Raw genomic sequence first — 16,468 nt, forward strand, 5'->3', positions numbered from 1 at the left:
TTGAGATATGTCCTTTTCTCAAATGAAGTCAATAGGTAGTCAGAAAATATGAAAACTAAGCCTCAACACATCTCAAAAGGCCTTTAGTGTTGAAATGTGTAACTAGGTTCAGTCTTCATAATATCTCATGTACTACTGATTTTATATATTTGATGTAAAAGAAAAAGAAAAATATTATTGTCATTTGTAAAGCATGGCGTTTCGTGCTCTAAGTTAAATTGTTCTAGGTCAAACATCCATTGTGTGTTTCTAGGATTTGTTAGAAGAGTCAATAAAGTCAAAAGAGTATTTTTCATATTCATTAGACCCTACTGGGCATTTTGTATCATGTGAAAAGAATTATTTTTGAGTCAAATGTGTCAATGTATCCCTCCAAGATCAAGTCAGCCTGCAAGAGAAGAAGTCAGCCCTGTTTAGGGCTATTCATCCTCCATGAACAGCTATATATATGTGTCACCCAACCACACTTGAAGATCATCCATCAAGCTTGCTCAAGAAATAAGAAAACTCTAAAACCAGTGAATAAGAGGAGAATTCAAAAAAAGAAAAATCGAAGTTTGAAGTCTGATTTTTGAGCTACATTCTTCCACACGTGCGAAGGAATTATGGCACATTTTGTTGCTACAAGACTGAATTGCAGATCTATTGAAAGAAGCTGAAATTTGGATCAAGTTTGAAAGCCTCATTACCTAGAAGAAAAGAGCAAGTCTAGTGAAGGAAGAACTTATTCTGCCCTAACACCACCCACACGTGCAAAAAAGGAAGAGTTGCAGGAAGGCCGAAGAGGTACAGGTCTGCAATAAAGACTGAATTCTGCTGCAGTAAGCGAAGTTCTGAAGTTTGACCAAAATTGCAGCAGTTTGACTATAATTTTCCTTTGTTGAATTGAAAGAGAGCTGACCTGGTCTTGAAGGGGTCTTAGTCTTGGGTCTAAAAGGTCTTGGAATTTGTCATTTGAAGATTCTATACGAAGAGAAGAATTTCTGGTGGGTTTTCCTCTCTAAGAGAGGTCTTGGCCCTAGCTAGCAGCCTACATCTTGTGTCCATTTGTTCTATTGATCTTCATGTTTTGGTAGCTGTTTGATGATAAGAACACCATAATAATCAAGATAAGAAGAAGCAAATTATAAGTACATCAAGTTAAAGTAAAATAACATCACAAGCAGTTATCAAGTTTAGAGAAATCACACCTATTTTAGCTGTCCTAGATTTCTCAACATGGTATCAAAGCTAAGGTGACAAGGAAAGGCAGCTTGAAGATCACTCAATTGAAAAAGGATACATAAGGGCTCAATATAAGAGGGAATATCTAGTCATCACATCACAAAGATGGTAAGACCCTAACATCCTGAAGGAAGACCTCTGGAAAGAATAAAAGACGACCTCGAGGACCCTACCTCCATCTCAAAGAAAGAAGGACTTTACACATGTAAAGCATCTTGGGAAGCCTCCCACATTCCACATCATCATCCAAAGGAAGCAAGAAGAAGCACTTCATCATCACCAATGGAATCAAAGTGATCTTCCTCATATTGAATAAAAAGAGCAGACCTCAAGCACTTTTGAAGGAAGAAGAACATCTCTCCTCATCGTGAAAAAGAAGCATTATCATTTTTGAAGAAGGAAGATCATCCCTCCCTCATTCTAAATCTCACACTCTAATGGAAGACATCATCTTTAAGGAGACATCTACATTTGTCAAGTAAGTACTTTATATTCATGTCTCAATCTACAAATCAAATGACTAATTTCTGCAACAAGAACAATAAACTTGTTGGGACATCAAACTACCTTGCATGGAAGAAAAGAATAGATTTAATTCTCACAGAAAATGAAGTTTTTGATTATATCAAGGACTCCATCACAAAGCCTCCTCAAGAACAATCTCAAGCATTATCAAAATATATGAAAGGAGAAATAAGGGCTCAGAAAATCCTCATTCAATCTATCAAGGATTTTCTCATTCCCTTTGTAGAAAAATTGAAGACATCAAAAGAAATTTATGACAAATTGGTAGAACTATACTCTGTAAGTACAACTGGGGAAATAATATCCTTAAGAACCGAATTATACAAAATGAAAGTATCAAAGGAAGAAGGGGTAGCTTCATATCTCATGAAGGTAACTCAAATTAAAGATCAACTACAAGAGCTAGGAGAAACAATGTCAAATCCAGAAATGACCACTTGTGTACTCAATGCACTACCAGATGAATGGGGCGACTTTGTATCAAGCATCTATGCAAAGAAGGAAGCTACACCATTCAGTGATCTATGGGCATTATGTAAGATTGAAGAAACCAGATTAAAAGCAAAGAATGATGTTGAATCTAATGAGCAGTCTCAAGCATTTGCAGCTATGTCAAGGAAGAAAGGAAAGTTTGGGAAGTTTGAGCCACAAAAGAGATTTCAAAAGAAAGTTGACATGTCTAAAATTCAATGTTATGAATGTAATGAATATGGGCACTACAAGAGGAATTGTCCTAAACTCAAGAAGGGCAACAAGAAAAGAAAAGAAGTGAAGCCCATGTGACCAAAGAAGTCAAAGAACTAGAAGAGAAGAAAACAAAGAAGGAAGAAGTGAAAGACCTCTACTATTAAAGCTCTCATACATTCAGTTTATTTTCAGATTATAGAAGATAGCAAGTCATGACAGAAAGCATTGCAGTTATGATAAAATGCATTATAGCAGTGATTGAAATAGCACCATATTAGAAGCATAAAAGGACAGCTAAAGTAGCAGTTTGTATGGCTGAAGTAAGTCATCTAGCAAGATTGATAGAAAGGAAGAAGCTCATCACATCCTCATTAGAAAGAAACATTTGCAGAATAAGGATCATCAAAGATCCTCCATCAGAATCCTTGCTGAAAATGGTTCGCCCCTACTCGGAAGAAGCAAGTGTTACATAGATGGTTTACATTCCACCTAGTGTGGGATCCACAGTTTGGAAGGATAAAGGTGATGACAAAAATGTGCAGCATGATAATTGAAGTATTTTTCCATCTTCGAGCAAGGGAAAGGAAGTCTAGATGACCACATGAAGGAAAAGGTATGCATGTATTTGGTAACTTTTAATAGATAGATAAATTCATGTCATTACTTAGTTGCATATAGAATGGTTAGAATACTCTATCTCATGAGTACAAAGAAGAACGAACTCTTTCTTACGAATGACACATGAAGGCATAAAAACAATATGCCTTGAACTCTTCTACATTATGACATGATAGAATCAACATCATATGACCTCATGAAGAATATGAGGTAGGGGGAAACAATTGTTCCTATGCAAAAGAAGCTATGTATAGATATCCTGAGAAAGCAATATCTGAAGAAGTTAAAAGGAGAGTTTGTGAAGATGTGTCGACTACTACTTAGATAAGATGATTAATCAACATATGATCACAATTAGAAGAATTAGCTATGACATCTCCATGAAGAAGCTATGAAGACTCTAATAGGTATAGTAGGAGAACCTTGGTAATAAATGTCTTGGAGATGGATTTGTATAAGATGTTGATGTTGCAGAAACGGATGTTATGACAAAGGGCCATCATGAAGAAGTAATTCTATTTTTGAAGTTCACTTTTGATCTTTGAAAATAGGCATTTGGTTGGACTGGAATAGGGCTACCAACAAAATGTTGTAAAATTCACCTACAACTAGTATACATAAATTTGGATGGATGATTCTGAAAGGAACATGACTTGGAAGAGGTAGCAGTATGAAGGATAGCCAAATGATGACAAAGAAGGTCACTTCCCGATGAAAAAAAAGGATGACATGATTAGCATTAATTGGTTCAACAATATGTTTCGTTGAAGGAAAGTGATGAGAAAGATGGTCGAAGCCCTACAGAGAAGTTATGGAAGAAGATGGCTTCGTGATGTAGAAGTTGAAGTTTATTTATGACATGATGATGAAGAAAGAGGAGCCCTACAAGCCGCTGATAGTACCTTGATTTCCACGGAAGAATAGACAGATATATTGAAAAACAAGTCCCTAGTTAAGAGGAAGCTTGGGTATATTCCTTTCATGTAAAGGAATGAGTAGATCCTCCCAGGTAAGAGGGAGAGATAGACACATCATTCTTGTCTTCACATCATGAAGAAAGAATGGAGGATTGGGTAAGCATCTGAGACAAATACTTCTTGAGGATAGAAGTAATCTCGAGAACCGATACTCTTTGAGGATGAGGTAGGGCATCCAATAGGCAAGACTAGTCGAAGAGGAGATTCCTTGAGGATGTGTAAATCCAAGAAGGGAATGATCCTAAAAGGACATACCTTGTGAACATCCGGATGAGATATGTGCCTTGAGAGACAATGATGAGGTGTCTATAAATCATAGTCTCCCTAGCATTGTGCTCTAATCTAGTGTAGAAATAGAATTGTTAGCCAAGGCCTTGCTATATGACATTGTTGGTTGATAATATGAGATGCACTGATATAAGTTGAAAAGATAGGTTATAAGATGGCTTACAAATCTGACTCTTCTTATGAGAAATCTTTAGTATGAGAATGTCCATGTACCATCTATGTAATATGAATACCTCCCTAGTTAAGAAGGAGTGCTGAAATGTGTAATTAGGTTCGGTCATAATATCTCATGTATTATTGATTTTATATATTTGATGTACGAGAGAGAAAAATATTATTGTCATTTATAAAGCATAAGGTTTCATGCTCTAAGTTATATTGTTCTAGGTCAAGCACCCATTGTGTGCTTCTAGGGTGTGTTAGAAGAGTCAAGAAAGTCAAAAGAGTCTTTGTCAAATTCATTAGACCCTATTGGGCATTTTGTATCATGTGAAAAGAATTATTTTTTAGTCAAATGTGTCAATGTATCCCTCGAAGATCAAGTCGGCCTACAAGAGAAGAAGTCAGCGCTGTTTAGGGTTATTCGTCCTCCATGAACAACTATATATATATGTGTCACTCGACCACACTTGAAGATCATCCATCAAGCTCACTCAAGAAATAAGAAACGAAGTCTAAAACCAATGAAGAAGAGGAATTGAGTTACATTCTCCCACACGTGAGAAGGAATTAGGGCACATTTTGTTGCTACAAGACCGAATTGCAGATATATTGAAAGAAGGCGAAATTTGGATCAAGTTTGAAAGCCTCATTACCTAGAAGAAGAGATCAATTCTAGCGAAGGAAGAAGAAGAACTTAGTGTGCCCTAACATCACCCACACGTGCAAAAAAGACAGTGTTGCAAGAAGGTTGAAGAGGTACAGGCCTGCAATAAAGACCGAATTCTGTTGCAGTAAGCGAAGTTCTAAAGTTTGATCGAAAATGCAGCAGTTTGACAATAATTTGCCTTTGACTTGGTCCTGGATGTTGAGAAATCTAGGACAAGATTGATTTCTCTTTACTTTTGATAGATGCTTGTGATTTCTTAATTAAATTATTTTTCTTCTTCTTATATTTATTATTTCTTTATTCATCATACAGCTACCAAAACCATAAAAACAAAGAGACACCGATGTAGGCACCCAACCAGGGAAAAACCCCTAAGGAGGGGAAAACCCAGTTAAACTCTTCCTTAGTAGATTCCTATCAAAGCAAGACAACAAAGACCTTTAACACAGACTTTACCCCTCCATCCATCAAGTTGAACAAATATGAATACAATCCTCATGTAATTCAATCTTTATTCTACAACAATTTTATCCTGCAATAGTGACATCGTCCTGTAATAGTAATTTCAGCCTACAATAGAGATCTTTGACCTTCAATAGTAACCTAGTCCTGTAGTAGTAACTTCAGCCTGCAATAGAGATCTTTGACCTGCAATAGTAACCTAGTCCTATAGTCACCCAATACTTTGGTCCTATAGATGATCTGAATAACTTTGTTGTTTTGTAATGCATCCGAACTCCTTATCTTCATTTCCATTTAGTCGAGTTCACTTGGGTATTTATAGTTGTTTTTGCTTGTATATTGAGCCGACATGAATAATAGTAGAGGCTAACTTATAGAAGATGAAGTTGGAACCGATTTGAGGCCGACTTTGATGGATGGAGGGTTTGACATGAAAAAATAGATTTCTTTGATTGACACCATGAACCCAAGAAGGGTTTCTTCTATAATAAATTTAACTTTGACTTACACTAAATTCCTAGAGCATTGAATGGGTGTTGTGACCTACCATTGACCCAAGCATGAAACCTGTGCTTTAAAAAGTTAATAAAATTTCCTTTTATAAATAATTTTTCTTTTCATGACTCAAATACAATTATGAAGACGGACACTAGTTACATTCATAACTAGGGGGCATTCATAATAACATACACATAGGGAGGTACATGGAATATCTCAAAATGATATTAACTACGACGAGTTTTAGCACATGCAACGCTACAGATTAGATACCTAACCAGGGTACTCTAATCAGGTGGCACTAAGGGGACTCAAGCTTTAGCCACTCTAGGTACCATCAGGCTTTTAAGCTCTACCACCAACCCAGGGATCTAGGTGTGTATCCAAGGTCGAAGCTCCATGACCAACGCCACCCTCCCTACTTTGCGATCTAGACCAGTGTTGCATTAATCGTTATCGGGATAATATCGGTGCAAGGAAAAAATCAAAAAAAAATAGTAATTATCGGGAAAAAATCTTTTGGTACAAAAATAATCATTTTTTTCATTTTCTTTTCAATTTTTTTAATATCTAAACCATCTACAACATAAAATAAATACATTGACACATAAATATGATAAAATAACTAATATATAAGATGTTTAATATCATTTATAGTGCTAAAATCACACATAACAGTGAATCATGTCCTGAATAGTAAGTCCTGACTCTTGAGTCCCAACTCAGCCTCAAAATATCAACAAAAAATATAATAATGTATCTCATGAGTCATAATGTCATATACAATAAAATGAACAAAATAACTAAAGTCTAATACTATTGATTTCCTCTGCCCCTCTTGCGAGAAAATGCCACAGCTTTCCCTTTCCCTCTAGATGTAGATGCTAGTGCTGGTGGAGTTGGCAGTGGAGTCTGTTGTGCTCTAGAAGCTAAAGAACTAGAAGTAGGAGCTATAGGAGGTAGACCACGTCCTCTACTGGTGGCAGGGGTAGCTCGGGCAGGTGGTGTCACCTCCTCCTCCTGTTCCTCCTCCTCCTCCTCCTCCTCCCCCTCCACTACATCCTGCACTAACCAATCATCAGCAGACTCCATGAGAGGCCTCTCGGCCTCAACCCTCCATGCAACAGTGGTGTCAATCCCATCCAATGAGATGGCCTCCATATCAGGTGTCCTCTCAAGTTGCCTCACCCACAATCGAAGATTGTAGTAGACGTAGACCATGTCATTAAGTCACTGGGACTCCAACCTGTACAAAGATCATGAAATAATAATTAATAATTATAAAAAAAATATTGTTTAATGAATTCAAAAATTTATTTGGAAATTTGCAATATTTTAAATGTTTAAGTGTTAACCTGTTGCGCTTCTTGTTGTGTATTTTTTCAAATACACTCCAGTTGCGCTCACATCCTGAGGAGCTACATGTTTGGTTGAGGATGCGAACAGCAAGCTTTTGCAGAAGGGGTACCCTGGCACCATACATTCTTCACCATGCATCTACAACAAAAATACAAATAAAATTTTAAATAAACATAAGAAAAAAATGGAATTTGAAGAGACAATGAAATTTGAAACAAAGTTACAAACTAAAAAATACCTCGCATTTTAATCGTCCTATCAGTCACAGCCATGTCAAAGCCAAATGTGCCACCTGCCATCCTATATGTCTCAATTTCTTTAGAGATCTCTATACGCTCTGCTTGAGATCGCACCATCTTCTGGACACAAGATAAGAATCCATCCATGATCTCAGCATCAAATACAAACCCACATGCGTAAGAAAATGCGGGGTTCAGGAAAAGCCCAACAGCATGAATGGGACGATGGAGTGTGTTGTTCCATCGCTCATCAATCACTCCTCATAGGAGGAGTTGTCTCTGAAACCCATCATCTCCCTTATCATCATAGTAGGCCTGAATGGCTTTTTTGGCCCTGTCCATGGCCTCATACAAATAGCCCATTGTGGGCTTCTCACCATCAACTAACCGAAGAACCTTTACCAAAGGTTCAATAACGGCGCACACCTCCTACACTCCCGCCCAGAAGTCATCCTGGTATGAAACTAGTCTGCATATAGCCTCTCCTTCTGGTTTGCGGCTCATTGGCAAAGCACGCCACTCCTCTGAAAGAAACATTCTCTTCACATCCCACATAGAATTCAAGAGGGATTGAAGAGATATGAAACTGGTGGCAAACCATGTAATGGCAGGGCGCACTAACTCTTTGTTGTTGGTGAACCTTCTCATCAAGCTAAAGCACAGATGTATGGTTATATATAAATTTTGTAATGCTTTTGGATGACTCAACAATATCTTTGACAAAGGGAATTTTCCCTATGTCCTCCAACATCAAATCAATACAGTGTGCAGCACAAGGTGTCCAAAATAAAGTAGGATGCCTGTCCATAAGCATCCTGTCAACAGCGACATAATTTGCAGCATAGTTCGTTATGACTTGGACAACATTTTTTGCACCCACCTTCAAAATAAACACATCTAGCAAAACACATAAAGTTCTTGCATCTTTGATTTGTGCAGATGCATCAATAGATTTGATAAACATAGTCCCCTTGGAACAACTAACCAATAAGTTTATAAGGGTTCTCCCCTTTTGGTCAGTCCAACCATCTGACATAACAGTGCATCCTGTTTGTGCCCATGATGCCCTAAAATCCTCCAATCTTTGGGTGTAGTCAAGCTTTTCATTTTGAAGAATCCGGCCTATGAAATCATGATAAGAAGGGATTTTGTACCCTGGGCCAACAATTGCAATAGCATCAATAGCAGGTTGGAAAAATGGATTATTCCTTACAATGCTAAAAGGAATATCACTCCACATGAGAAATTTTGCCAGCAACTTGTCAGCTTGTTCTTTCTCAGTTCTTTTTAGCATTGAACTGATAGATGGCTGTGAACCAGGTGTGGTTCGAGGAACAAAAAATGATGTGGCAGCTACCAAATTGGTTGATGCTGCAGTAGAACCAGTGCCACTTGCTTCAGCTGACTTTTTTAGTTGCCTCTTCACTTCTTCTTTGGCCTCTCTATTCTAGTCTAAAGTTTCCAATGCTTTCATGGCTCTTTGGATGAGTTCAGGATTTGTATTTTTGCAAGGCCCTACATCAAATCCAGGTATTTTTGCAAGGTGATACTTCAATCTGTACACCCCCCCGGACATATGGTGCCCACACAACTTGCAAGTCAAGTTTAGTCTATCATTCAGAGCATCAGGTTCAGCATATTCCCAGAAAGGATCCAATTTCCTTGGCATGTTTGATTTTGAACTTTGAAGTTGAAAACTTGAATTGTGTTTCGGTGAAGTTGTGAACCTATGGGAAAATAAGGATTACAATTTAGTATTTACAAGTTACAAACTTACAATTTAGTATTTTAATTTTTACATTGTACAAAAACTAAAAAAAATTACATACATTTTAAGAAACCCCATTCCAAACCCAACCAAAAAAACTAAAAAAACAATACATTGGACAAATGTCAAAAACCCCATTCCAAACCCAACCAAAAAAACTAAAAAAAAATTACATTGGACAAATGTCAAAAACCCCATTCCAAACCCAACCAAAAACATTGAAAAAAAACAAAAACAAAGTTTCAAAACAATGAAAACAAAAAAAAATTGGTGCCCATACCGTTTTTATGGAGATAATCGGTCTCCTCCTTAGCACACTCTTTGATTTTCTCCTCCACGTAGTTGATTTAGCTCCAAAAAGGCAAAATCTCCAAGCCTCTCCAACTCTCCAAGTCTCCACAGCCCTGCGCGCACTCTGCTGTCCAAATGAAATAAAAGAAACTCGTGTTTTTGCTTACAAAACCGCGCTGCCCCAACCCTCCACGATAAATTCCGAAAGAAACGCAATTTTTTCGGAAAAATCACATATAAATTTTAGAAAAAAAGGCGAGTACTACTCGCGATATTCTCATTTTCATGAAAAAATCACGCTAAAACGATAAAATCGCAATAATATCGTGATTTTAACAACACTGATCTAGACATCAACACATAGGCCGGCTAGATATCCTCCTAAGCATCTTGTTGCCACAAGATGCTTCATATCTCCCTATAAACTAAATCAGAGATATTCATTTGTCCAAGCATGCTTCCAAAATGTCCAACCTTCTTATGGAGAGATTTACCTATACAAACACAACCCTAATTAGTAATCAACTTTCAACTATATATATAAGTAAACACAAACTTTGTGGGTCCTTAATCATCCTGATGCTACTTATATTGTCGCGAAGTTATACAATTTGTCGGAATTTTTCTTCTTCTCTTTCTTTAGCAACACCAAATAGTTTCAGTACTTCTTTAAATCTTTTGCAGATTCATCTCTAGTACTTTCATTCAATTTTTGGTTTCACTCTTTCTTCAAGGTATTCACTATAACTGTCATAATATGTCCTCCCTCTCAACTGGGGAGATCTTTTTCTTCTATCCAGGATCCCTCTTAACTTGGGGAGATCAATAGCTTCATTCTTTTATAACATCAGAGAAACTTCCACCTTTTAATGCTTCATTCTTTCTCATGGCATCAAGGTCATCTTGATCATCATCATTCTTGTAGCTTCCTTCATCATGAACATCTTCAATTATGAACATCTTCAACATCTTGAAGATCGTGTACCTGCAAAACCTTAATAGAAAGTACAACCAAATACAAATATATGGAAGTATGTAATCGATCAAAATCATGTCATTATAATGGAAGCATCAAAGCATTTAGACTTTAGACATCAAATACCTAGTTAGGTTCATAATTGACAAGAGACACAACTTTTACGTACTAGACTTCAACTTCTAGCTAGGGTTTTGTCATAAACCCTAGACTCCATCTTCGAGACGCAAAGCCTTAGATATCAACAACTCAATCAAATAACAATCCAATATACATCTAAGGTTTCATCATCATATACTAGAAACTCATATCAATATTTACTTAGGTGAACCCTAATACAACAAAGCTTTATATACCACAATTTTATTCAAGCTAGGGTTTTAATTATGCGGAAGAATAAAGGTCTAGGGTTTTATTCCTAGGGCTTCATTTTAGCTATTACAAGGGTTTTGCACATAAACCCTAATTCACTAACCCCTAAATTTAGGGTTTTGATTTATTAACAACAAACCCTCACTTATCAAAATCTTAAAGATTTAGGGTTTAGGTTTATAACTTGGACAATAACAACAATCCCTAAAAGACTAGGGTTTTGTCATTACAATACCAAACCCAAAACATCAAAAGGATAGAGTTTTCATTATAGGTTCTAGACTTTATCACTAGTCCTAAGAAGACTAGGGTTTCAACATTATTAACATACCCTTACCATCAAGAGGCTAGGGTTTTACAATGAACCCTAAAGGTTAGGGTTTCACAAAAATTAACAAATGATAGTATAATGAGGGTAGATTCAATCTATGATTAATCACCCTAATAAGAATCTCTATGATTCAAAAACCTAAACATAAGAAAGTTAGTAATAGATTTCAACATAAGAAGTTCTCATGGTTTTAGTCATACCTGGAGTTGATCCTTTTACAAACTTTGTAGGGTTTCCTTATTGAAGGACTCCCTCTTAGCATCATCATGATCTATATGAGTCAATTTGTACCATCTTTTCTTTTCTTAAATATATCCCTGCAATATTTATTGACAAGCACAAACAAAATATACATGTACAATAACATAATGTCTAACTAGGGTTTCGATTGCCTTGAATGGATTTCTAGGGGTTTTGAGTACAAATTTTTATTTGCTCTAGGGACACTACTTATAGGCCCTAGATATCATGAGTTAAAAACAAAACTATATATGATCTATCTAGGGTTTATAATTATAAATATTAACAATCTTCAAGCCAATTCTAAGAACATCAAAACCTAAAGCATTTTATGCTAAACCCCTTTTAACAAATGATACTTTAATCTCAAGAATTACATACCTTTGTTTTCTGTTGAATTTATTGTTCTCCTTGCTTAACTGAAGACATATTGTTAGAGATTAGAGGCATAAAGAATAAGATAATACTTACTTAACCGTTGGTGAAATCTTCATGACCTTTTCTTACATGCTGGAGCAAGACATCAATTTCTTCATCACTATTGTAGTCTAGGATTTATGAATTAGATCTTACTGTCTTTCAAGGGAATGGATATATGTTTTGCCAAGAGAGATGGACTGTCCTTACAGAAATAGTTCTTGTGATCCTTACTTTAATAGTCGGCTTTCTTTGATGTAACTTTCCCTTTCCAATATGTACATGTACGTCAGGGATTCCAATTTCTTCAAATATAGTGACTGTAGCTAGGTAACAGATCCTTAGTGATTTGGTCCTTTTTCTATTCCTTAACATCTGTGGTGATTGTAACTTACAATGCCTTTTAAATAATTTGGTTCAGTCTCTTGCAATAACTTTTATACAACTTTAATTTGATTGTTGACTGGACTGCAGTTTTTTACTTTGGATTATTTGTCATAGAACGACTTTTAAATTGCAACCTTTTCAAATGTTCTTAAGACTGCCTCAATTTTGTTTGGCCTTGAGTTCATTATGTGCTCAAATCTTCGGCTCTTCTTGAAGGTGACGTTGACTAATATTTAGCCTTACTAATGTATACTTATACTTCAGAACTTTGAGGGAGGCTTGACTCCTTTCCAGGGTGACTGAGGTTGCAAGATAAGCTTATAATGTCTCTAAACAAATTCGCACTGATGTTGGTCCTTATGTGATATTCAAAATATAAATTTGGTTCCTCCACAAGTGCATATACTTCTGGAATTTTAAAGCTCTGAGATAACACCACAAATTCGGATTTTCTAATGCAGATTTCAAACCTTGATTAGACTTAGACCCTCGCTCTCCTTTACCAAGATATTCTGCCTCTGCTATTTATGCTCAGGTTTGAGGTATAGTCACTGTGGATGTTGTGAGATGCACGCCGTTCAAGAGAAGTTTTTGACAAATATATATATATATATATATATATATATATTTGAAAAAAAAATTGTACAGTCATATCCATACAGTACATATTTTCAGCTTCAAGTGGGCATGGAAATTGAGGCAAAGTGGGCACGGTTTTCAAGGAGTTTTGGGATGAAGAGATAAGTTGTATTTTGTTGTTTTGTTTTGTCTGCAAATGTATTTTTCCTGAACTTGAAATATAAATAAATTTGAAGAGCTCTCTAACAGGTTTTCCCAGAAAAGATTGAAGGGGTTTTGCATGGGTCTAAGTTGACCAAAAATCTATGTGTATTTTTGTGTGTTGTGTTGGTCTGGTTATGCCCATATTTATTTTCAGCATGTGCTGACAGTCCCATGTGTTTTAATCTGAAAATTTCATTTCTAGAATTCTATATGTTGAATATATTTTTATGGGAAAGGGCATTTAACTCAATGGGAATGATAAGGTAAAATTAAAACCGCGTTGGCATTGCAGGAAACCTTCTTTTAGTCATCAAATTTCAACATGGTATCAGAGCTATAGGTTGAAAATTGCAGTTTGAACAACAGGCAGTAGTTTGGGACAGCAAGCAGTGGTTTGGACAGCAAATTGATATTTTGGGACAGTAAGGTGAAATTTCACACAAACTGAACTTTTGGAATAGCAAGGTGCGCTGGAAAGTTCATTTCTCCATTTTCTTGGTTTTGTAAATTTTGGACAGCAGTCATGGCCATGTTCTTAAGGATAGAGGACAGACTGGATGGGACATCCAACTATGCCATTTGGAAGGACAAAATTCAAACATTGTTTTAGAAGGCAACAGTTTGGGACATAGAGCGGCAAGTGGTTGTACCTCCTACCACTGTAGATGAACTTGCTGAATTCACAAACAGTAATGCAAAGGAAAAAAGGATTTTGATGGGCAGTCTGAACGATCATGTGGTTCGTCAGGTGAGAGGAAACACATATGCATATCAGATGTGGACAGCTCTAACCACTCTCTATCAGAGTAACAATGAGAGCAGGAAGATGGTGCTCAAAGAACAATTGAAGAACATCAGGATGACAAACGTTGAAAGTGTAGTTCATTATCTTGGCAGGGTCAAACAGATACGCGATGATTTCACTGTTATTGGTGAGGCGGTTGCACCCACAGAGTTAGTCAGCATAGTTGTAGCGGGACCTCCTAAGTCTTGGGAGGTCTTTGGAGATGATGTTACCTCTAGGGAGAATCTTCCCAATTGGGGCAGATTCTGGGATGATTGTGTGCAGCATGAGATAAGGAAGATTGGCAGTGGTGGGGGCGAAGATAGCAGATGAGGAGGATGTAGCCTTGACAGCCAGGGGGAAGAACAAAGAGAAGGCCAAGAAAGGGGCCTCATCAGATGGGGCTAAGGGAAAGGAGAAGAAGAAGAAGAAAGACATGGATATGTCCAAAGTCAAATGTTGGGCATGTCAGAAGATGGGACACTATGCTGCTACGTGTCCTAAGAGGAAGAACAAGGGGAAGAAGGGTACTGCAACTTCAGCAGAGGTGGAGCAATTTGCTTCACAGTTTGACCAGGACTTTGCATTTATTACTTCTACATCTAGTAGGAGTACATCATCCGATGTGTGGTACATAGACAGCGAGGCTTCCCGCCATATGACAGGTGCACGGGAGTTCTTTTCAGAGCTTGCAAAGAGGGCACTTGATATTGATATTGTACTAGGAGATGACCGCATTGTGAGAGTTGTTGGTGTGGGGGTTGTGACCTTTGAGAGGGAGTCTTTGCCTCCTTTGCAAGCCATGGATGTTTTGTATGTTCTGGGGATGAAGAAGAACTTGATTTCAATGTCTGCTATGGAGGAGAAGGGGTTTGACATCACTTTCTCAGGAGTGCGGGTATTGATGCATCCCAGGGGAGCTTCCATCACTTTGGGCAAAGTGATTGGAGTCCGCTCTAGGAAACTATACAGATTCCATTTTCAGTCGGCAGGAGCATTAGTGAGTAGCACATCTGGTAGCACTCAAACTAGTACCACCAGCAATAGAGACTTGTGCGAATTATGGCACCGGAGGCTGGCGCATATGCATCATGGAGCTTTGAGAGTACTGAGGGAGATCACTGCTGGAATTCCTGATTTCAGTGTCAAGCATTATGAGGTCTGCAGAGGGTGTGCTTTGGGAAAGTACACCAAGTTACCATTCCCAGCGAGCGACAGCAGATCTACAGGTATACTAGACTTGATTCATACTGATGTTAGTGGTTGTATGTCTCATTTGTCTATGGGTGGTTATGAGTATTATGTTATATTCATTGATGACTAATCTAGGACTTAGATATATTTCCTGAAGACCAAGGGTGAGGTCTTCAATCGCTTTAAAGATTTCAAAACTCTTATCGAAGAGCAGACAGGTAGGATAATTCGGGTCTTGAGGTCAGACAATGGTGGTGAGTACACTGATGGTGGTTTTTCTGACTTCTGTGCATAGGAGGGCATTAGGAGAGAGTTCACTGTTCCTTACAACCCCCAGCAGAATGGGGTGTCTGGAAGGAAGAATAGAGCTATTGTTGGGGTTGCTAGACCGATGATTCATGATCAGGGGTTGCTAGACTGATGATTCATGGGGTTTCTGGAAGGAAGAATAGAGCTATTGTTGGGGTTGCTAGACCGATGATTCATGATCAGGGGTTGCCTTTGTTTTTGTGGGTTGAGGCCTGCAATACTGTTGTTTATCTTCAAAACAGGAGTCCTCACAGGGTATTGGGGAATATGACTCCAGAGGAGGCTTTCATTGGAGAGAAGCCTCATGTGGGACATCTTCATATCTTTGGATGTCTCACATATTCTTATATCCCCAAGGAGCAAAGGATGAAGCTAGAACCCATGGAAGAGAAGGGTATCTTTATGGGTTATAGCGAGACTTCGAAGGCCTATCGAATCTTCATTCCTTCTAAACAGAGAGTGGTGATTAGGAGGGATGTGAAGTTCAAGGAGAGGGCCTATAGGAGATCACGGGAGTATGATGAGAGAGAGTCACAGACTTCTCAGCAGGGAGGTCAAATACAAGGAGCAAGACCTCAGGGTTCTGGATCAACTGGTACAGGAGGTACTTCAGTGTCAGTGACATCTGGGGCACTAGTGGCAAGTTCACCGAGCACTTCTTTAGGGATTCCACTGGTACAGAGTTCACATGGAACTTCAGCTGACACAGCCACAAGTGCCAGTACAAGTTCTTCGAGGACAAGTGTTGGTACAGGCACACCAGGGTCAGTTGGAAGACCTTCACGTTCACCAGACTGGGGGGCAAAGGATGAGGTTCCCTAGGGGAAGCTTCTTCAGGCAAGAGGAGGCCCAAGTGGCTTCAAGACACCTTGAAGGAAGCGGAGTTCATTGGTCCTATAAAGAGGGTGAA

At 37.9% G+C, this 16,468-nt stretch overlaps 2 protein-coding genes across 3 annotated transcripts in view; both read right to left on the minus strand.

Annotated features, from left to right (window-relative positions):
• CPA (Subunits of heterodimeric actin filament capping protein Capz superfamily) overlaps nucleotides 1-16,468 on the minus strand; it is a 226,474-nt gene that overhangs the window by 41,622 nt on the left and 168,384 nt on the right. The window lies entirely within an intron of this gene.
• LOC149239438 (uncharacterized) lies at nucleotides 6,782-7,595 on the minus strand. The gene is made up of 2 exons (XM_089373419.1): nucleotides 7,464-7,595; nucleotides 6,782-7,354 (listed from the first exon to the last, which is right to left on the minus strand). Exon 2 carries the CDS (start codon nucleotides 7,327-7,329, stop codon nucleotides 6,925-6,927), a length of 405 nt encoding a protein of 134 aa, XP_089229545.1. The 5' UTR covers nucleotides 7,330-7,354; nucleotides 7,464-7,595; the 3' UTR covers nucleotides 6,782-6,924.

Source organism: Pinus tabuliformis, chromosome 8, assembly GCF_031772625.1.
Source record: "Pinus tabuliformis cultivar Carrire ecotype Pingquan chromosome 8, CPIR1, whole genome shotgun sequence".
Taxonomy (NCBI): Eukaryota; Viridiplantae; Streptophyta; class Pinopsida; order Pinales; family Pinaceae; genus Pinus; species Pinus tabuliformis.